Here is a 23,857-nt window from a genome sequence, read left to right as displayed (position 1 = left end):
GTGAGCCCCTTCTCCCTCCACTGTGAAAACACCACATCATCCAATGCAGGGTGGAAAGCATGATTCAGGCAAATTGGGCTGTCTATGTAAACAGTGGGTATGTTAAGAAAATACCTAATCTGTTTCCAGATCCTAAGCGTATGACAAGTGACTGGGTTAGAGTCATAAGTGGATTTTTTCACATATGATGGGCTATTAACAAGTGCAGGGAGTGAGGGACGTTGACAGGAGGCCTGCTCAATCAAAAGCCATGAAGGCATATCCTTCTGTCTCATCGCAGGTAAACTTTCCCTCCAGAAAGACACAATGTTCAGATTAACAGCCCAAGAATACAGTTTAAAGTGAAGAAAGCCAAAGCCCCCCTCTATCTTGTACTTGCATAAATGCTTCTTTGAAATTCTGGCTGCCTTGTTATCCCATAAAAATTGAATTACTATTGAATCCAGTTTCTTAAAATAGCTTTGTGGTATGAAATTGGGTAGACATTGGAAGAGGTAAAGAAACCTGGGTAGGACAACCATTTTAATAGCGTTTATACGACCAACCAAGGAGATAGGCAGAGTTTTCCAAAAATCAATATTTTGTTTAAGCTGATATATTTATGTCCCAATTCGCTTTCAATAGCTGATCAAGGTTTCTTGTCACTACAATGCCAAGGCTTGTGAACTTGTCCATTACTGTTCTAAACGGGGTAGATTGCAGAAATTGCATATCCACAGGCTGTGATATTGGCATCAACTCACTTTTTTGCCAGTTTATCTTGTAGCCAGAGAAGGAGCCAAATGTGTTTATCAAGTTAACTAAGGGTGGAATAGAAGTTTTAGGCTTGGACAAAAACAAAAGAACATCTTCTGGATATAGGGAAATTTTGTGCTGTGTGTCCTTTATTTTAACAGAAGCTATATCGGCACATGCCCAAATGCGAGTAGCATGGGTTCCATGGCTATAGCGAAGAGAGCAGGCGAAATAGGGCACCCCTGTCGGCACCCCTTGAACAAGCGGAATGACTGTGACATTTCCTGATTGGTTACCACGGATGCCATAGGGTGTGCATAAATCATTCTTATCCAATTAATAAATTCGTTTCCAAACCCGAAGTGCTCCAGAACCGACATCATATACTTCCACTCAATCTAATCAAATGCCTTCTCTGCATCAAGAGCTATTACCACTGCCTCAACCTTATGATCTTGATACATTACGTTGAAAAGGCTTCTCAAATTGTAGTATATATGTCGGCCCAGGATAAACCCTGTCTGGTCAGGGTGTATGATGTTGGAAATATATGTTTTCAATCGGTTTGCCAATATCTTTGTCAACACCTTGTTTTCTATGGGGAGTAACGACACGGGGCGATAAGACGACATCTCCACGGAATCTCTATCTTTTTTCAAGATCAGTGCTATTGTAGCCTCATACAGTGTTTGCGGGAGTTTGGCATTTTCCTTGGATTGTTTAAACATTCGCAAAATAAGTGGAGATAGACTGGCGCAGTACTTCTTATAGAATTCTATTACATATCCATCGGGCCCAGGGGCCTTGCTGTTTGGAAATTGTGCTATCGCTGTGTTAATTTCCTCTAAAGTTATCCCTGCATCGAATGCAGCAGCTGCCCCCCTGTCTAGTTTAGGAAGTTTACATTCAGCGAGAAAGCGTTCCATAGTTTGTGGATCAGTAGTGTCGCATTTTGATTGGTATTGCCCTGAGTAAAACTGCAAAGCATTTATTCATATCCTGTGAATCTATTTTACCCTTCTTGTCTTTTATTTTGTGAATAGCTCTAGATGCTTGTACATGCCTTAGCTGTCTTGCTAATCATTTATGTGGTTTGTCACCCAGTTCAAAATAACTTTTTTGCGTTCTAGCAAGTAAAGAGCCCACCCGTTTCGAAAGGATGGTATTGTATTCATATTTTAACTTTGTGATCTTCTCAAGGACTGTATACGAGGAATTCGTCCAAAAAACGTTCTTCTGTTCCCCTAACTCTCTTTCAATTTCTCTCAGCCTAGTATCGGTGCGTTTCTTCCTCTCTGATGTTAAAGCAATAATGTAACCTCTAATCACAGCCTTTAGAGATTCCCAAAGGGTGGAGTCGTCAACATCCCCCGTGTCGTTAGTTCAGAGGAAAAAGGCAATCTGCTCCTTCAAATACTGACAAAAAGCCTCATCTTTCAACAGGTATGCGTCTAAGCGCCACAGTTGCCGACCTGTCGACATATTGTCGAGTTTCAGCACCATGCACAGAGGAGTGTGGTCCGTAATTAGAATAGGGTGATAGGTAACCGACTCAGCTGCTGAAATTAGTTTGGAGTCCAACAAAAAATTGTCAATTCTGAAATATGATTTATGAACTGATGAAAAGAAAGAGTAATCCCTGTCTGTTGGGTGCGTCAGTCTCCAAATATCGATAATGTTAAGGTTTGTCATCAATGTATTTAGACAGACACTGACATTTGATTGTTGAAGTGACCTTGATAGCTGTTTATCTAAAAGAGGATCTAACGTACAGTTAAAGTCCCCTCCAACAATAACACTTGTATCCGAGATATTTGGTATGTCCTTAAATACCCTTTGAAAAAATAATGGATCATCGAAGTTGGGTCCATATAAATTGACCATGGTTACTGGTTTCGAATTCAGTGTACCAGTCACAAAAATATACCGACCATTAGGATCTGAAATCGAGGATGAGTAAAGAAAATGAATGTTTTTCCTTATCAGGATTGCTACCCCTCTCGCTTTTGCTTCAAAATTAGACTGGTATATCTGACCGATCCAGCAGACTCGTAGCTTGGCCTGAGCTGAGCGTTTAATAAGAGTTTCTTGAAGAAGCAGTATGTCAGCACCCAGTGATTTAAGATGAGAAAAAACCTTAGCTCGTTTCACCACATGCCCTAAGCCATTACAGTTCCAGCTGACTATCTTTATTCCATCTGGTCTACTCTGTGCTCTGTCACTATGTGGAATTTCTTATTTTAGAGCAAATTGTTCCGGTCATACAAAACCCAGAAGAAAATCGTCCCGCCATGCGGGAGCTTGTCATGCCACCTGTATTAATAAACGTGAACATAAAACACAGACCCCATCCTCCTCATGTCCCTTTACTGAGTGTCTTCCCCAAACGAAGCACTCCTTGGCTAACACACAAACCTTAGGGTGTCTAGACATACAGCTTGAACTAACTTGTCATCTGCAGATGCTCCGCATATAAACTAATATTAAATAACACTTACCACTTAACTCTCACGTTAGGGGGTGAGTGGCGCTAAAACATGACATGCTAAACAATGCTATATTAGCCACAACATCTCACCTATCATATAAGTCCCCATTTCTGATCTTCTAATCGAAAAGACATAGGCCGGAAATTCAAACACATTCCTGGCCTGTATTTGGCCATTTAGCCGGCTGACACAGCCGTTCTGTATCCTCAGCCAGGGAGCTTGCTTGTCAAGAACAGATCGGCCTCTTTTGGGTTGTCAAACGTACGTGTTGATTCTTCGACTGTCACCTTAAACCGGGCTGGGAAGAGGAATCCATATCGGATGTTGGCCGCCCTGCATTTGTTGCATACCTCATCATACACTTTCCGTTGGTTCCTCACCTCCAAGGTAAGATCTGGGTAGAAAGACACCCTGGCTCCATTGTAGTTAAGGGGGAACTTTTGACTAGATCTCTGGTCTGGGGATAGTGTAGCCGTACAATGAATGGCCTTGGTGGCCCGCCCTTGGCCGGCTTCGTTGCCTGAGATCTGTGTGCGCGGTCGATCAAGATGGCCGTTTTGAAGTGTTCACTCCCCAGCAGGGCCGGTATCAGCTCCGAGACAAATTCAGTGGATTTCCCTTTCTCAGTGTCCTCCTGGATCCCACATATTCGGATGTTCTGGCGTCTTGAATGCGACCCGAGCATTTCCATTCGGGCTTTCAGGGTTTTGTTGTCATTTTTGAACGTTGCGCACTGTTTCTCTATGTCCTGTAGCCTGGCCTCGTGATCGACTGTCATCTGCTCAACCTCATGCACCCTTCCCTTAGTTGCCTTCACAGTTTCGGCCAAAGTCCCAATACTCTTTGAGATATCAGCCAACCTTGTGTCCACCTTCTTGCTTGGTGAGTTTATGGCAGCCAGTATGTCACTTTGAGTAGGATCTGTGGGGAACTCTTGGAAGCTAGCCTCTTCAGCTAACTCCTCGTGGGTCGGCTGAAATTGGTTCGTTGTCTATCTCATTCAAATGATCTTGTTTAGCGCCCACTTTTTTGGTGCCTTTTCCCTTTGTCATATTTGTTTGAAGTCGTGAGAGGTTAAGATAAATACTAATTTGTTTCAAAATAGAGCGGAGCTCTACAAAGCACGTCTACTCCATAGCACGCTCTCTAGCATGCTGTGTTGTCATGTGTTGCTGCCATGCTATGTTGTTGTCTTAGATTTCCCTTTATGTAGTGTTGTTGTGTCGCTCTTGTCATGATGTGTGTTTTGTCCCATATATCATATTTTTTTATTTTTTTTATCCCAGCCCCTGTCCCCGCAGAAGGCTTTTTTTCATTTTGGTAGGCCGTCATTGTAAATGGAATTGTTCCTGGAATGTTCCTAACTGACTTGCCTCGTTAAATAAAGGGAATAATAAATAAATAGATTATAATGCAATGTCCTCTTTTGAACAGCTTTTTCCAATCAACCCTGATTTAAAGAGGGAATGGTAACATAATTCATTGGACAAACACCTAGTAAGCAAAACTATACACATTTAAAGGTGAAATACTGTAGATATGTTAGCAAAAATGCATCTCAAGGCTAGAAGCATCAGCACCCCGAGAAAGGTAGTTCTAACCTTGAATATGACTGGGAAAAGTGTTAAGAATAGGAGAGCCATCTATTTTATAGTACACTAGTACACAGCAAACATGGACCACAACAGTCTAAAACATAGCTGAGGGCAATAGAACAAAATATCCACTAGATGACAGCAATGGGACCTCTAACGACCCTACAGGAAAGGTGAGAAATCCATATCTTCATTTAAACCAGGGTACTTAGTGGCCTGTACTTTGTAAATCCCCAAACTTTCCCTTTGGTTTAGCTCTTTAAAGCTGGTGCCTTTTTCTAATTGAGGCCGGCACATGATCAATATCCATAGCTTGTAGGGAGGCAGGGTTACCATCGGCAGGTAGCCTAGTGGTTAGAGCGTTGGACTAGTAACCGACAAGGTAAAAATCAGTTGTTCTGCCCCTGAACAAGGCACTTAACCCACTGTTCATAGGCCATCATTAAAAATAAGAATTTGTTCTTAACTGACTTGCCTAGTTAAATAAAGGTAAAAAAAATTGTGAAAGTACTTATAGTGCCTTGCCATGGGGTAGTCTTCATTGTGTTCTGCTAAGCCTTCTTGAAGGTGTCTCTTTGTCCATCCAATGTAGAACACCTTGTTCTGTGGACATTCTAATCTGTAGATGACATGGGTGGTTTTGCAGTTAATTAAATCTTTGACTTGATACTCCATTTTAGAATCTGTGTCAACAAAATACAAAATACTTTTTCTGTGCAATATTTCTGCAATGATTGCATTTAAAAGAGCCCCTGGGTTTATCGTCTAGCTAAGTTTTTTTGAGAGTCACCAGGAAGGTAACGTTAGCTGTGAACTAATTTGTCATTTTTCCTACCCTGTCTTTCTAAGGTCTTCGAAAGCCAAGTTAACAAACAGATTACTGACCATTTCGAATCCCACCATACCTTCTCCGCTATGCAATCAGGTTTCAGAGCTGGTCATGGGTGCACCTCAGCCACGCTCAAGGTTCTAAACAACATCATAACCGCCATCGATAAGAGACATTACTGTGCAGCCGTATTCATCGACCTGGCCAAGGCTTTTGACTCTGTCAATCACAACATTCTTATTGGCAGACTCGACAGCCTTGGTTTCTCAAATGATTGCCTCGCCTGGTTTACCAGCTACTTCTCTGATAGAGTTCAGTGTGTCAAATCGGAGGGCCTGTTGTCCGGACCTCTGACAGTCTCTATGCGTGTGCCACAGGGTTCAATTCTCGGGCCGACTCTCTTTTCTGTATACATCATTGATGTTGCTCTTGCTGCTGGTGATTCTCTGATCCACCTCTACTCCGACGACACCATTCTGTATACTTGGACACTGTCTTAACTAACCTCCAGACGAGCTTCAATGCCATACAACTCTCCTTCCGTGGCCTCCAACTGCACTTAAACGCAAGTAAAACTACATGCAAGCTTTTTAATCGATCACTGCCCGCACCTGCTCGCCTGTCCAACATCACTACTCTGGGCGGCTCTGACTTCGAATACGTGGACAACTCCAAATACCTGGGTGTCTGGATAGACTGTAAACTCTCCTTCCAGACTCACATTAAGCATCTCCAATCCAAAATTAAATCTAGAATTGGCTATCTATATTGCAATAAAGCATCCTACACTCATGCTGCCAAACATACCCTCGTAAAACTGACCATCCTACCAATCCTCGACTTCGGTGATGTCATCTATAAAATAGCCTCCAACACTCTACTCAACAAACTGGATGCAGTCTATCACAGTGCCATCCGTTTTGTCACCAAAGCCCCATACACTACCCACCATTGCGACCTGTACGCTCTCGTTGGTTGGCCCTCGCTTCATACTCGTCTCCAAACCCACTGGCTACAGGTTATCTACAAGTCTCTGCTAGGTAAAGCCCCGCCTTTTCTCAGCTCACTGGTCACCATAGCAGTACCCACTCGTAGCACGCGCTCCAGCAGGTATATCTCACTGGTCACCCCCAAAGCCAATTCCTCCTTTGGTTGTCTTTCCTTTCAGTTCTCTGCTGCCCATGATTGGAATGAATTGCAAAAATCTCTGAAGCTGGAGACTCACATCTCCCTCACTAGCTTTAAGCACCAGCTGTCAGAGCAGCTTACAGATCACTGCACCTGTACATAGCCCATCTGTAAACAGCTCATCTATCTACCTACCTCATCCCCATACTGGAATTTATTTATTTAGCTCCTTTGCACTCCAGTATCTCTACCTGCACATTCATCTTCTGCCGATCTACCATTCAATCTTCTGCCGATCTACCATTAATTGCTATATTGTAATTTACTTCGCCACCATGGCCTATTTATTTCCTTAACTTACCTCATTTGCACTCACTGTATATAGACTTTTGTTTTCTTTTGTTCTACTGTATTACTGACTGTATGTTTTGTTTATTCCATGTGTAACTCTGTGTTGTTGTATGTGTCGAATTGCCACGCTTTATCTTGGCCAGGTCGCAGTTGCAAATGAGAACTTGTTCTCAACTAGCCTACCTGGTTAAATAAAGGTGAAATAAAAATAAATAAAATAAAAGGACATGTCTTAAAGCTTATGACTGGTGGCTCTGGGAAGACTTCGCATAGTAGTATATCACTTTGGATGATTCCCCAATTCTTTAAAATTATTATTTTAATGTTCTCTGCTTCAGTGCTGTATTTTGTAACAAAGTACACTCTCTCTAGTGCGTCACGAGGCGCTCCCCTTCGCAACAAGTTCTTTCTGTCAAGTTGTCCGGCCCTTCTACCTGCATCTTTCAGGACCTGAGTGCTGTAGCCCCAATTCAAGAAGCGATTATCTAATTCAGCAAATTTGACAAAGTTGTCTGTTTCCTGATCGCTAATTCTGTGGACTCTTTGGCCATATGGAATGTTCTCTTTTAGTCTTTTGGGATGGAAGCTACAGTATGTGCCCTCAGAATGGTATACCCATCTGTAGGGTTCATAAAGATTGATGCGTACACACAACCTTTGTCATTTTCACTGATGAAGTAATTTTCCAATTTACCTAAGTACAAACCAGCGTAGGAAGGGCTGTAGCAAGTTCCCATGGCACACCCTTTGGCTTGTTTAAAAATACAGTCCTGAAAGACAAAATGTTATTATTAAGAGTCCATTCAGTCAGTGAGATAATTAATTCTGTGGGAGGCATCTCAGTCTCAGGCCGGGTACTCAAGAAATGGTGCATAGCTGCCAATCCTTGTTCATGTTCACTGGTGGTGTATAGAGACTCCACACCCATGGTGACTAAAAAGGACGCTGTACCTATATTGTTCTGCCTGGAGGGTTTTCAAGATTCTTGTGGACTTTTGGAAGAAGATAAAAAAATAAGCCACACGCAGACTGCCAAGGAAAAGATATTTGAACTCATTGTCTGAAATGTAGCCACTCTCCTTAGCTTCTGTGAGGAGATTGGTAGAACTCATCATTGTCTAACTGACGGTAGGCTTCGGTCACATATTTGTCTTTACTGCACACTACTGTAGCGCCACCTTTGTCTGCTTTTTAACCACAATCCGTCCATTTTTGGACAAGGATTCAACTGCAGCCCTCTCTGACTTAGAAGGGTTACATTGTGTTTGGTTAGAGTCTATTTTACCCTTAAACAGATTCTCCACATCAAAACTCACCTTCTTGGGCAAATGTATTTCGTGTGGCATTCTGGACAATGGGACAAAAGGTGGACTTGAGCTTAAAATGTGTTTTTGGTACACAGAAAATACCCAGGCTCTGAACCAAGCTTCCAGAAAATTGGAACGGAAATGGCGCCACACCAAACTGGAAGTCTTCCGACTAGCTTGGAAAGACAGTACCGTGCAGTACCGAAGATCCCTTACTGCTGCTCGATCATCCTATTTTTCAAACTTAATTGAGGAAAATAAGAACAATCCGAAATTCCTTTTTGATACTGTCGCAAAGCTAACTAAAAAGCAGCATTCCCCAAGAGAGGATGACTTTCACTTTAGCAGTGATAAATTCATGAACTTCTTTGAGGAAAAGATTATGATTATTAGAAAGCAAATTACGGACTCCTCTTTAAATCTGCGTATTCCTTCAAAGCTCAGTTGTCCTGAGTCTGCACAACTCTCCCAGGACCTAGGATCAAGAGAGACGCTCAAGTGTTTTAGTAATATATCTCTTGACACAATGATGAAAATAATCATGGCCTCTAAACCTTCAAGCTGCATACTGGACCCTATTCCAACTAAACTACTGAAAGAGCTGCTTCCTGTGCTTGGCCCTTATGTTGAACATAATAAACGGCTCTCTATCCACCGGATGTGTACCAAACTCACTAAAAGTGGCAGTAATAAAGCCTCTCTTGAAAAAGCCAAACCTTGATCCAGAAAATATAAAAAACTATCGGCCTATATCGAATCTTCCATTCCTCTCAAAAAATTTTGAAAAGGCTGTTGCGCAGCAACTTACTGCCTTCCTGAAGACAAACAATGTATACGAAATGCTTCAGTCTGGTTTTAGACCCCATCATAGCACTGAGACGGCACTTGTGAAGGTGGTAAATTACATTTTAATGGCATCGGACCGAGGCTCTGCATCTGTCCTCGTGCTCCTAGACCTTAGTGCTGCTTTTGATACCATCGATCACCACATTCTTTTGGAGAGATTGGAAACCCAAATTGGTCTACACGGACAAGTTCTGGCCTGGTTTAGATCTTATCTGTCGGAAAGATATCAGTTTGTCTCTGTGAATGGTTTGTCCTCTGACAAATCAACTGTAAATTTCGGTGTTCCTCAAGGTTCCGTTTTAGGACCACTATTGTTTTCACTATATATTTTACCTCTTGGGGATGTTATTCGAAAACATAATGTTAACTTTCACTGCTATGCGGATGACACACAGCTGTACATTTCAATGAAACATGGTGAAGCCCCAAAATTGCCCTTGCTAGAAGCATGTGTTTCAGACATAAAGAAGTGGATGGCTGCAAACTTTCTACTTTTAAACTCGGACAAAACAGAGATGCTTGTTCTAGGTCCCAAGAAACAAAGAGATCTTCTGTTGAATCTGACAATTAATCTTAATGGTTGTACAGTCGTCTCAAATAAAACTGTGAAGGACCTCGGCATTACTCTGGACCCTGATCTCTCTTTTGAAGAACATTTCAAGACCATTTCAAGGACAGCTTTTTTCCATCTACGTAACATTGCAAAAATCAGAAACTTTCTGTCCAAAAATTATGCAGAAAAATTTATCCATGCTTTTGTCACTTCTAGGTTAGACTACTGCAATGCTCTACTTTCCGGCTACCCGGATAAAGCACTAAATAAACTTCAGTTGGTGCTAAATACGGCTGCTAGAATCCTGACTAGAACCCAAAAATTTGATCATATTACTCCAGTGCTAGCCTCTCTACACTGGCTTCCTGTCAAAGCAAGGGCTGATTTCAAGGTTTTACTGCTAACCTACAAAGCATTACATGGGCTTGCTCCTACCTATCTCTCTGATTTGGTCCTGCCGTACATACCTACACGTACGCTGCGGTCACAAGACGCAGGCCTCCTAATTGTCCCTAGAATTTCTAAGCAAACAGCTGGAGGCAGGGCGTTCTCCTATAGAGCTCCATTTTTATGGAACGGTCTGCCTACCCATGTCAGAGACGCAAACTCGGTCTCAACCTTTAAGTCTTTACTGAAGACTCATCTCTTCAGTGGGTCATATGATTGAGTGTAGTCTGGCCCAGGAGTGGGAAGGTGAACGGAAAGGCTCTGGAGAAACGAACCGCCCTTGCTGTCTCTGCCTGGCCGGTTCCCCTCTTTCCACTGGGATTCTCTGCCTCTAACCCTATTACAGGGGCTGAGTCACTGGCTTACTGGGGCCCTCTCAAATCAAATTTATTCGAACATGCTGATCATTTATGAACATTTGAACATCTTGGCCATGTTCTGTTTTAATCTCCACCCGGCACAGCCAGAAGAGGACTGGCCACCCCACATATGCTCTCTCTAATTCTCTCTTTTTTTTCTCTCTCTCGGAGGACCTGAGCCCTAGGACCATGCCCCAGGACTACCTGACATGATGACTCCTTGCTGTCCCCAGTCCATCTGACTGTGCTGCTGCTCCAGTTTCAACTGTTCTGCCTTATTATTATACGACCATGCTGGTCATTTATGAACATTTGAACATCTTGGCCATGTTCTGTTATAATCTCCACCCGGCACAGCCAGAAGAGGACTGGCCACCCCACATAGCCTGGTTCCTCTCTAGGTTTCTTCCTAGGTTTTGGCCTTTCTAGGGAGTTTTTCCTAGCCACCGTGCTTCTACACCTGCATTGCTTGCTGTTTGGGGTTTTAGGCTGGGTTTCTGTACAGCACTTTGAGATATCAGCTGATGTACGAAGGGCTATATAAATAAATTTGATTTGATTTGATTTTTGAGGGCACAGAAACTGCCTGACCTGAAACACTGGTGTCTGTAGTTGGAGAGATGTTTTGCTTGTACCAGGCCTTCAGATGTAGATTCCTGTAGAAACTAAAATAGGTCAATCTTTGTATTGAATTCATTCGTCGAGTATGTGGGGGAAAAGGACAGTCCTTTAGACAAGACCCTTACACAATCATTAGAAAGGGGTTCTCCAGAAATACTGATCACACCCTTGTTCTGGTCCTGCTCCGTGTGGTTTGATAGTCCTGATATCTTCCTACCTTCCGTGTTGGCCTCTTCTGTGTCGTCTCCTTCTCTTGTTGGGGAACCTGCGTGGCTCCTCTTCCTGGTCTAAAAAATCTTGGGAGGAGCCGGACTCAGACTGTGTGGGGTGATCCTCATCGTCGCTGCTCGTAAAGTTGAAAGAACCAGATCTAGGCTTCATCCTCTGCAGATGTGATTCTGAATTCTTGCGGGTTGGTTTTCTCCGGGCAAAGAGCTTACCATCTCTGAAGTCTACTTCATCTCTTTTACATTTCTTTAGCTTGTCTTGTTTCATTGTCAGAGTGAATGTGTCTATTTTCTCTTTCATAATCCCATCGCATTGTGCTTTGTTGGAATTGTCACTGTGTTCTGAAATGTTCCTTTTGACTTCTTTCTGTTTAGACTACTTGTCTGTCCTTTTTAGCTTCCTCTATTAGAAGTAGCATTAGGTCAAAAGAACACTTGATGAGAATAGCCTTCCATTTATCTCTAAATTCAGTTTCACCTTGTGCTCCATTAGCTGGAAACTTCATAATACAGAGTCCTTTCTAGGGGTTCTGTTGCTTCTAGCATTGAGATGCATTTTTGATAACATATCTACATTATTTCGCTTTTTAATAGTAATGCTTACTAGGTGTTGTCCAATGAATTCTGTAACCACTCCTTCTTCAAATCAGTATAGATTGGAAAAAGCTGTTCAAAAGAAGACATTGTATTATCTTTGTACTCCCTGACGAAGGCCATGCAGCTGAAATCCATCAGAGTTGTAAAATGTTGTTTCCATTGAACATGCCATACAAATAAAGGCCTTTTAATGAATTATATGAATAGTGCCTTGGTCCTCCTTTCTTATTGTGTGTAGATTGATGAATGGGAAAAAAATGATTAAATCAATTATAGAATAAGGCTGTAACATAACAAAATGTGGAAAAGGGGAAGGGGTTTGAATATTTTCAAAATGCACTGTATATCTAGTTTGAGAAACAGACACCTCACAAGTCCTCAACTGGCAGCTTCATTAAATAGTACCCACAAAACACCAGTCTCAACGTCAACAGTGAAGAGGCGACTCCAGGATGCTGGCCTTCTAGGCAGAGTTCCTCTGTCCAGTGTCTGTGTTCTTTTGCGCATCTTAATATTTTATTTTTATTGGCCAGTCTGAGATATGGCTTTTCATTGCAACTCTGCCTAGAAGGCCAGCATCCCGGTGTCGCCTCTTCACTATTGACATTGAGACTGGTGTTTTGTGGATAGTATTTAATGAAGCTGCCAGTTGAGGACTTGTGAGGCGTCTGTTTCTCAAACTAGACACTAATGTACTTGTCCTCTTGCTCAGTTGTGCACTGGGGCCTCCCACTCCTATTTCTATTCTGGTTAGAGACCGTTTGCGCTGTTCTGTGAAGGGAGTAGTACACAGCGTTGTACGAGATCTTCAGTTTCTTGGCAATTTCTTGCATGGAATAGCCTTCATTTCTCAGAACAAGAAAAGACTGATGAGTTTCAGAAGAAAGGTCTTTGTTTCTGGCCATTTTGAGGCTGTAATCAAACCCACAAATGCTGATGCTCCTGATACTCAACAAGTCAAAAGATGGTCAGTTGTTTTGCTTCGTTAATCAGAACAACAGTTTTCAGCTGTGCTAACATAATTGCAAAATGGTTATCTAATGATCAATTAGCCTTTTAAATGATACACTTGGATTAGCAAACACAATGTGATATTGGAACACAGGAGTGATGGTTGCTGATAATGGCCCTCTGTACGCCTATTTAGATATTACATGAAAAATCTTTGATCAATTTGATGTTATTTTAATGGACAGAAAAAGTGCTTTTCTTTCAAAAACAAAGACATTTCTAAATAACCCCAAACTTTTGAACAGTAGGATATATAGTATAGATATAATATATACTGTATAATACACTGTATATACTGTATATATTTCCTTTTTATGTTTATTTTTTGCTGCCTCTTGGGCCCCCCACAGGCCTGGGCACAGGGGCTTTAGCCTTGGTAAGCCACTGCATTAAGCCGGCCCTGGCTGCATTGTCTTTCATGTATTTCCTAGTTAATGTACAGAACATGGGAGTTTATCTCTTACATAATATGTAGGCCTAGGCTGTGCAATATGCAATCATGTGTACCAATGTACCACGGTTCTATTTGGGATTATAAACTGGGTCGTTTGAGCCCTGAATGCAGATTGGCTGAAAGCCATGGGTTCTCAGACCATATTCCATGGGTATGACAAAAATAACTTTTTACTGTTTTCATTAAGTTGCTTACCAGATAATAGCAATAAGGCACCTATGGAGTTTGTGGTATAGGCTATATATGACCAATATACCATAGCTAATGGCTGTATCCAGGCACTCAACATTGCGTCGAGAGCAAGAACAGCCCTTAGCCTTAGTATATTGGTCATATACCTCATCTCCTCGGGCATTAACGCTTAAATAGAACTGCTGCACCGGTAGTGCGCTGCGAAGAATTCCGAGAGGGTGTTGCTAATGAGCACAGGTGGCGCTCGTTGAGGTGGCAGGGCAGAGCTTTCTCATGATGACAACCATTTTATCCAAATATTCAATGGCCCAAAGCGTAAAAGGGAAAGTTGACGAAGACATTTTTGTAGGCTTGGGCACTTGCCGAAGTCGTTCACTGGAACAATTCCTCGCGCCAGATGCTGAACGCCAAATGCGAGTCTGTCACGTCAACTGCCGCTGAGGTCACATTGCCTACTGTAAACGCGCTACCAAAATTGAAAGACTTCACATTACCCAAAGTGAAATTGCGCACTGATAACGGGAAGACCGTATACGTTACGACTGGAAACAGAGATTGTGGGGTGACCGAAAGCGCATACTGTGGAGATGTATACTTTGCGGAAATTTGGCACCTTGCTGTCACTTCCATTTCTCTTGTATTTTCCAGGTAAGACGATGGTCATTTTGAGTTTGAATTAACGCATTTTCTTTTAAGTGGCAGTTGTTTTTCAATTGCTTATTCTGGATATTTTAAGGTGTTTGTAACCAACCAAAAATTGTCGAGCTAACACCGACAACATAGAAACATTTTTCTTGGTGCCTCTGAATGACAGGAACCTACAAGACCGAATAGCCAGTAATACTAAAATGTATCATTGAAATATGGAGAAGTGGACGATTTAATATTCCTCAATTTACAAGTGTGTTATGCATAATTCTGAGCGCTGAGGCAGGGAAGAACAATTAATTTATTAGATGGACAGACACTGCCTGAACAGTGGGTTTACACTGTTTAGCAAAGTGTTGTTTTGTCACTCAAGCTTTCTAACATCAACAGTCTTGGTCATACTAGTGAGATTACTCCCCCCCCCCCCCCCCCCCCCCCCAAAAAAAAAGATTATGGTACTAGGGTTGCAAAATTCCAGGAATTTTACCCACATTCTCAGGTTGTCCAGATATCCTGGTTGAAAGAACTGGAATAAAGAGGGGATAACAGGAAATCCAGCAATCCTCCAATCGGGTTTTCTAGAAATCCTTGTAATTTTGCGAATGTTTACTGGAATTTTGCAACCCTAATTATGGTACTAATTTTGTTGATTGACCATGTAAAAAAAAAGTCTGCCATTTGTCTGGTTTTAGAATTGGACACAATTTTCAAAATATTGTACACTTGAACTATTTTAAATCGGTAATGTTTTTGTCAAATTTATCCTTCAGTTTATATCCTTTTGTTTCCAAAACAATCACATGTGCTGATGCAGGCAATCTCACCCGTAGCTTATTTCACCTTAACAAGGTGAGGCATTGCCAATAGTGTTTCAAATAGTAAGGAGTATTACAAGGACTCATTCCTTGACACATGGTTAATGAAATCTATCCTCACACTCTTGTCTTGAGTATGAAGTGCAGAAAAAAACTGCTAGGTAGCTGAACAATAACCTGTCGGACTTATTGCTATTATAATAAAAATTTCTCAACATGAGTTTTCGGCCTTTACTTCAGCTGTTTGACTCTACAGCAGGTGTATCCCCTGAGGGCCAAAGCATGGGAGGAAATGGTTGTGAATAGCATCCTGCTAACAGGAAGCTTCTCATTCTCTGGGCAAGCTACAGATTTTTACACCAGGGTAATGTGATTCACCAGGTTCTTGTATCCATTACTGGAAGTTGCAGGTTAGGTACTGTTTGGTGTAGCACAAATAATGTTCGACCAACCTTGAAGGGTAATGTCATATTCATAATCTCCAGCACCACCCCAACATCAACATATGTGAAAACTGCGAGTATGTTTTGTTGTAAAGTGTTTCCAATGACTACATTGTTGTGCATTGTGATTTTAACCAATTATGAGTAGGCATTGCCTACTAATTGGTTGATGTCATTGGAAATACTACTTCATCTGTTTTATTGCAGAACATAGAAATGTGCCATTTTCACATGATGTTGGGGTGGTGCTGGAAAGATGAATATGAAGTTGAACACTTTAGAAATGTCCCTTTTAACATGGCTACACATCTTCATTCTCGATTCGGCCAAACATGTATCTTCTAAAATATCTGTGTCCAGTTGCAGATGGTTCGTTTTGAATCTAGAAAATGCTCCGTTACTAAAATGAAGTAATCCAGCAATGTGTACTCCGCCATCTTGTCTATTTCAAATCTTCTCTCGTTGCCTGAGACCGGTGAGTGTCATCATGACATGCAGCACCACATGTCTCAATCAATGAGAGATTCTCCATTTAAAATATGGTGGCGCAAACATTGTTGGACACGTACATTTTAGAAGATGTGTGGGTGACTTGGTTGGTCTAAAATTCTGTGCTACACCAAACAGTACTTAAACTGTAACTCCCAGTACTGGATACCAAAACTCTGTTGTAAAATCACATTATCTGGTGTAACAATCTGTAGCCATCTCCTGGCATGCCTTCATCCCTATGGCTATGTTTCATAATTAGTCATGTAAGGAATTTGTGTTCTTGAAAACAGGATAACCTGTGGTGTTTTGTTTTTTTACCCATTAATCATTTGATTGAAAAGGCAATGTAAATTAGTTTTGGGTATGAAGTTGGGAAAACTAGTGTCTTGGAACTGAAGTCTGGAGTAAAGTAGACTACATTAGACTAATGAGTATTGATAGTACACTGCTGCACTGCGTGTGTGTGTGGCACCCCATGCCATTAAAATACTATCAAGCCAGGCGCCAGCATTGTTGTTTTCATGGCAGCTTCTTGCGCAGTTGGTCATTTAGAAGCTAGGTTTGTTTAATTTGGAACTTCAGCATGCTCTCTGTTCTTTCAACACGGCAGAACATGTTGCCATGTCAGGCACTATAAGACATACAGTAATCATATTTCATAGGCCCATCACATGGTGTTAGTTACATTGTCCCGAGATCCCTAAATCAATTAGGATTTTCAAGTCAGACCCTAGTCGTTTTGGTTTAGCTCATTTGAATTCCATTAGTCTCAGTTCAATTGGTTGACTACATAATTATGTTGTAACTGTTTAAATGACCTTGTGGTGTTTCCAGTACTTTACAGAATCTCATTCTGAAAATAAATGAGTTTCATTTCTTTCCCCCACAACTTGATGTCCCTGGACTTGTTTTTGCTAATTACTGAAGTGGGTAAGGTGGGTCAAAGGAAAGCTGTACCAGTATTGTTACACTTGAAAGCTTTTTGCTCTTTCAGTCTGATCGCAAGGGTTGGTTCAGGGTTATCTGGATAATTTGGATCAGTAATGTATATGGAGAACATACAGTTGAAGTTGGAAGTTTACATAAACTTATGTTGGAATTGTTAACTCGTTTTTCAACCTTTCCACAAATGTCTTGTTGAGTGTAGGGGGCAGTATTTCTGTGTTTGGATGAAAAACGGACCCAATTGAAACTGCCTATTTCTCAGGCCCAGAAACTAGAATATGCATATAATTGTCAGATTAGGATAGAAAACACTCAAGTTTCCAAAACGGTCAAAATATTGTCTGTCTGTGCGTATAACAGAACTGATATTGCAGGCGAAAACCTGAGGAAAATCCAACCTGGAAGTGCTCTTTTTCCTGAAAGCTCTCTGTTCCATTGGATGCCTTGCCTCCATTTAAAGGGATATCAACCATATTCCTTTTCCAATGGCTTCCTCAAGGTGTGAGCAGTCTTTAGACATAGTTTCAGGCTTTTATTTTGAAAAATTAGTGAGAAAGAACCCATTGCGTCAGTGTATGGCTGGGTGCCAGCAGAGTTTTGCATGAGGAACAGCCATTTTCTCTCGCTCTCCTATTGAAGAAGCTACAGTCCTGGTTGATATATTATCGACTTATATATTGTAAAAACAACCTGAGGATTGCTTGATTATAAAAAAACGTTTGACAAGTTTCTATAAACCTTACGGATACTATTTGGAATTTGTCTGCGACATCGTGACCGCTCGAGCCTGTGGATTTCTGAACATAACGCGCCAACCAAATGGAGGTATTTTGGAAATAAAAATTCTTAAAGGAACATTTATTGTGTAACTGGGAGTCTCGTGAGTGCAAAGATCTGACTATCATCAAAGGTAAGCGATTTAATATATTGCTTTTCTGACTTTCGTGACCAATCTACTCGGCTGCTAGCTGTTTGTAATATTTTGTCTACTGAGAGAGATGTCCTTACATAAACGCTTGGTATGGTTTCCCTGAAAAGCTTTATTGAAATCTGACATGCCAGGTGGATTAACAACAAGCTAAGCTGTGTTTTGCTATATTGCACTTGTGATTTAATGCAAATTAAATATTTTTAGTAATTTAATTTGAATTTGGCTCTCTACAATTCAGCGGATGTTGATGAAAATGATCCCGGTAACGGGATGGGTGCATCAAGAAGTTAACTATAATTTTGGCAAGTCGGTTAGGACATCTACTTTGAATGACACAAGTAATATTTCCAAAAATTGTTTAGACAGATTAATTCACTATCACAATTCCAGTGGGTCAGAAGTTTACATACACTAAGTAGACTGTGCCTTCAAACAGCTTGGACAATTTCAGAAAATGATGTCATGGCTTTAGAAGCTTCTGATATAGGCTAATTTACATAATTTGAGTCAATTGGTGGTGTACCTGTGGATGTATTTCAAGGCCCATCTTCAAACTCAGTGCCTCAGTGCTTGAGATAATTGGAAAATCTAAAGAAATTAGCCAAGCCCTCTGAAGAAAGATTGTAGACCTCCACAAGTCTGGTTCATCCTTTGGAGCAATTTCCAAATTCCTGAAGGTACCACGTTCATCTGTACAAACATTAGTACGCAAGTATAAACACCATGGGACCATGCAGCCGTCATACCGCTCAGGAAGGAGACGTGTTCTGGCTCCTAGAGATGAGTGTACTTTGTACGTCAATCCCAGAACAACAGCAAAGGACCTTGTGAAGATGCTTGAGGAAACCGATACAAAATTATCTATAGCCACAGTAAAACAAGTCCTATATCGACATAACCTGAAAGGCCGCTCGGCATGGAAGAAGCATCTGCTCCCAAACCACCATTAAAATAGCCAGACTACGGTTTGCAACTTCACATGGGGACAAGATTGTACTTTTGGAGATATGTCCTCTGGTGTGATGAAACTAAAATAGAACTGTTTGGCGATAATGACCATTATTATGTTTGGATGGAAAAGGGGGATGCTTGCAAGCCAAAGAACACCATCCCAACCGTGAAGCACAGGTGTGGCAGCATGTTGTGGGGGTGCTTTGCTGTAGGAGGGACTGGTGCACTTCACAAAATGGATTAAAACTAGGTGGATATATTGAAGCAACATCTCAAGACATGAGTCAGGAAGCTAAAGCTTGGTTGCAAATGGGTCTTCCAAATGGATAACAATCCCAAGCATACTTCCAAAGTTGTGGCAAAATGGCTTAAGGATGACAAAGCCCTGACCTCAATCCCATAGACAGTTTTATGGGCAGAACTGAAAAAGCGTGTGTGAGCAAGGAGGCCTACAAACCTGACTTAGTTACACCAGCTCTGTCAGGAGGAATGGGCCAAAATTCACACAACTTATTGTGAGAAGCTTGTGGAAGACTACCAGAAACTTTTGACCCAAGTTAAACATTTTTAAAGGCAATGCTCCCAAATGGTAATTGAGTGTATGTAAACTTCTGACCCACTGGGAATTTGATGAAAGCAATAAAAGCTGAAATATAATTACTCTCGACTATTGACATTTCACATTCTTAAAATAGTGGTAATCCTAACTGACCTAAGACAGGGAATTTGTACGAGGATTAAATGTCAGGAATTGTGAAACGGCATTAAAATGTAAGGTTTACATACACATAAGGTGTATGGTGTATGTAAACTTCTGACTTCAACTGCACTTGTTGAATAATTAGACCTACATTTAATGACCTTTTTTACTTATTTTATGAACAAATAATTTCTATTCAAAATGCTATACTTGTTAGACGATGCGATAGGTAGATGGAACAAGCAACACGCTGGTTAATGACACAATACAGTCCTAACATATAAACTGACCGTGCACAAGCAAATGTTAATATTACCCAGCTCAACGATAATGACTAGCCTCATTAATGTTCTGCCAGAACGATTTATCACTCCCCTGTTTCTAGAGACATTGATTGACATTATGTGCAATGAAGTTGGCCCCGGAGGGGATGGCCGCCATTTTACGATCTCCTAACCAATTGTGCTATATATTTTTTTACGCAATAGTTGTAAATTATTTTGTACATAATGTTTCTGCAACCGTATCTTACGGCAGAAAAGAGCTTCTGAATATCAGGACAGTGATCACTCACCTCTGATTAGACAAAGATCGTCTGGACCCGCAGAAGACAACTATGAAAGCTGCCGTTACCGTCAATATTACTCGCCAACGTGCAATCATTGGACAATAAACTAGACGAGGTAAGATCACGAATATCCTACCAATGGGACATAAAAAAACTGTAATATCCTATGCTTCACGGAATCGCGGCTGAATGACGACATGGATATTCAGTTAGAAGGATACACTCTGCACCGGCAGGATAGAACAGCACACTCTGGTAAGACGAGGGGGGGCGGTCTGTGCATATTTGTAAACCGCTGGTGTACGAAATCTAAGGAAGTCTCGAGATTTTGCTCGCCTGAAGTAGAGTATATTGTGATAAACTGCAGGCCACACTACTTGCCTAGAGACTTCTCAGCTATACTTTTTGTGGCTGTTAATTTACCACCACAGACAGATGCTGGCACTAAGACTGCACTCAGTCAGCTGTATAAGGAAATAAGCAAACAGGAAACTACTCACCCAGACGCGGCGCTCCTAGTGGCCTTTAATGCAGGGAAACTTAAATCAGTTCTACCAAATCTCTATCAACATGTTAAATGTGCAACCAGAGGGAAAGAAATTATAGAACACCTCTACTCCACACACAGACTCATACAAAGCTCTCCCTCGCCCTCCATTTGGTAAATCTGATCACAACCCTGTCCTCCAGATTCCTGCTTTACAAGCAAACATTTAAAGCAGGAAGCACCAGTGACTCGGTCTATAAAAAAATGGACTGCTTTGCTATCACAGACTGGAACATGACTGGAACATGTTCCGGGATTCTTCCGATGACATTGAGGAATACACCACATCAGTCACTGGCTTTATCAATAAGTGCATTGATGATGTCGTCCCCACAGTGACTGTACGTATGTAACGGATGTGAAACGGCTAGCTTAGTTAGCGGTGTTGCGCGCTAAATAGTGTTTCAATCGGTGACGTCACTTGCTCTGAGACCTTGAAGTAGTTGTTCCCCTTGGCTTTTGTGGAGCGATGGGTAACGATGCTTCGTGGGTGACTGTTGAAGTGTGCAGAGGGTCCCTGGTTCGCGCCCAGGTATGGGCGAGGGGACGGTCTAAAGTTATACTGTTACACGTACATACCCCAACCAGAAGCCATCGATTTACAGGCAACATTCGCACTGAGCTAAAGGGTAGAGCTGCCGCTTTCAAGGTGCGGGACTCTAACACGGAAGCTTACAAGAAATCCTGCTATGCCCTGCAACGAACCATCAAATAGGCAAAGTGTCAATACAGGACTAAGATTGAATCATACTACACCGGCTCTGACGCTCGTCGGATGTGGCAGGGCTTGCCAACTATTAGACTACAAAGGGAAGCACAGCCACGAGCTGCCCAGTGACACGAGCCTACCAGACGACCTAAATCACTTCTATGCTTGCTTCGAGGCAAGCAACACGGAGGCATGCATGAGAGCATCAGCTGTTCCGGACGACTGTGTGATCACGATCTCCGTAGCTGACGTGAGTAAGACCTTTAAACAGGTCAACATACACAAGGCTGCGGGGCCAGACCGATTACCAGGAGGTGTGTTCCGGGCAGGTGTTTTCACTGACATTTTCAACATGTCCCTGATTGAGTCTGTAATACCAACATGCTTCAAGCGGACCACCATAGTCCCTGTGCCCAAGAACACAAAGGCAACCTGCCTAAATGACTACAGACCCGTAGCACTCACTTCCGTAGCCATGAAGTGCTTTGAAAGGCTGGTAATGGCTCACATCAACACCATTATCCCAGAAACCCTAGACCCACTCCAATTTGCATACCACCCAAACAGATCCACAGGTTAATCTCTATTGCACTCCACACTGCCCTTTCCCACCTGGACATTAGGAACACCTATGTGAGAATGCTGTTCTTTGACTACAGCTCAGCATTCAGCACCATAGTACCCTCAAAGCTCATCACTAAGCTAAGGATCCTGGGACTAAACACCTCCCTCTGCAACTGGATCCTGGACTTCCTGACAGGCCGCCCCAGGTGGTGAGGGTAGGTAGCAACACATCTGCGATGCTGATCCTCAACACTGGAGCTCCCCAAGGCTACGTTCTCAGTCCCCTCCTGTACTCCCTGTTCACCCACGACTGCATGGCCAGGCACGACTCCAACACCATCGTTAAGTTTGCTGACGACACAACAGTGGTAGGCCTGATCACCGACAACGACGAGACCGACAACGACGAGACCGCCTATGGGGAGGAGGCCAGAATAACAACCTATCCCTCAATGTAACCAAGACTAAGGAGATGATTGTGGAGTACAGGAAAAGGAGCACTGAGCACTTACCCATTCTCATCGACGGGGCTGTAGTGGAGCAGGTTGAGAGCTTCAAAGTCCTTGGTGTCCACATCAACAACAAATTAGATTGGTCCAAACAGTCGTGAAGAGGGCACGACAAAGCCTATTCCCCCTCAGGAAACTAAATAAATTTGGCATGGGTCCTGAGATCCTTCTACAGCTACAGCTGGTTGCATCACTGCCTGGTACGGCAATTGCTCGGCCTCCGACCGCAAGGCCCAGTACATCACTGGGGCAAAGCTGCCTGCCATCCAGGACCTCTACAGCAGGCGGTGTCGGAGGAAGGCCCTAAAAATTGTCAAAGACCCCAGCCACCCCAGTCATAGACTGTTCTCTCTACTACCGCATCGCAAGCGGTACCGGCGTGCCAAGTCTAGGACAAAAAGGCTTCTCAACAGTGTTTACCCCCAAGCCATAAAACTCCTATACAGGTAACCAATGGTTACCCGGACTATTTGCATTGTGTGCCTCCCCCAACCCCTCTTTTACACTGCTGCTACTCTCTGTTTATCTTATACATAGTGTCGTGGAGGATCATTACAAAATATAACACTTAAAAGAACTTGTGAATTCAATATAGGCTTTTAATACAAACATATCAGAAGCCTAGATGGTCCGCGGAACACACACTTTTCCAGAGCTCTGGCTTTACACGTGTTGAATTTGGCGCACGTGACAAACTTTTGATTTGACATGTTCTGTGTGTGACATTGTAGACCATGTGTCGAAACGGAGAACAGGTTTTGGGGTGTGTGAACACCCGATAAGACCAAATTACAGGTTCCTTATGGAATGGAGTATGGAGCCCACTTTATCTGAGAGCCAAGCCAATCTCTGTGCAATTAATCTTCCATTCCAAACACACCATTCCTGGGAAGAGAAGATCTGACTAACCAGATCATCCCATTGAGCTTGACGTTTGGAGAGTCGTCCCTGAAGACGCAATTCCCAGTTCACCTACTTCAGTACTTTAAAAAAAAATGTTTTTATGTGTGTGTGTGTATATAAAAACATATATATTTAAAAAAAAAATAGAAATAAAGATCAAAGATTTCTGTTTTTTTGGGGGGGTTGTTCTAACTTGGCCTTATCTCTAATGGCTTATTTCTTAAAATAATAGGGACTGAAGGCTTGCCAAAGACCCTGTTTAGAGCCTGGATTACCGGCCCAATTTGAAGTCGCTGGTCCCTTGTGTGGGACTCGAGCAACTGGTATGCTTTTGATTTGTCACAGGATTGTGGATTTATCTGGACTATTGTTAGATGTAATGACTAACAAC

At 42.1% G+C, this 23,857-nt stretch overlaps 1 protein-coding gene across 2 annotated transcripts in view; it reads left to right on the top strand.

Moving 5' to 3' along the window:
* The first annotated feature begins 13,931 nt into the window (after positions 1–13,931).
* LOC109873131 (endothelial cell-selective adhesion molecule) overlaps positions 13,932–23,857 on the top strand; it is a 59,251-nt gene continuing 49,325 nt past the window's right edge. For both annotated transcript variants that reach the window (XR_002252555.2, XM_020464682.2), the window contains exon 1: positions 13,932–14,389. Coding sequence is in view for 1 of the 2 variants with exons in the window: in XM_020464682.2 (XP_020320271.1) it covers positions 14,329–14,389 (61 nt within the window). In the remaining variant the exon portion in view is untranslated. The remainder of the gene's footprint in view (positions 14,390–23,857) is intronic.

Source organism: Oncorhynchus kisutch, linkage group LG28 (assembly GCF_002021735.2).
Source record: "Oncorhynchus kisutch isolate 150728-3 linkage group LG28, Okis_V2, whole genome shotgun sequence".
NCBI lineage: Eukaryota > Metazoa > Chordata > Actinopteri > Salmoniformes > Salmonidae > Oncorhynchus > Oncorhynchus kisutch.
Note: the sequence above shows the minus strand (reverse complement) of the source record. Positions and strands in the feature narration are given on the sequence as shown.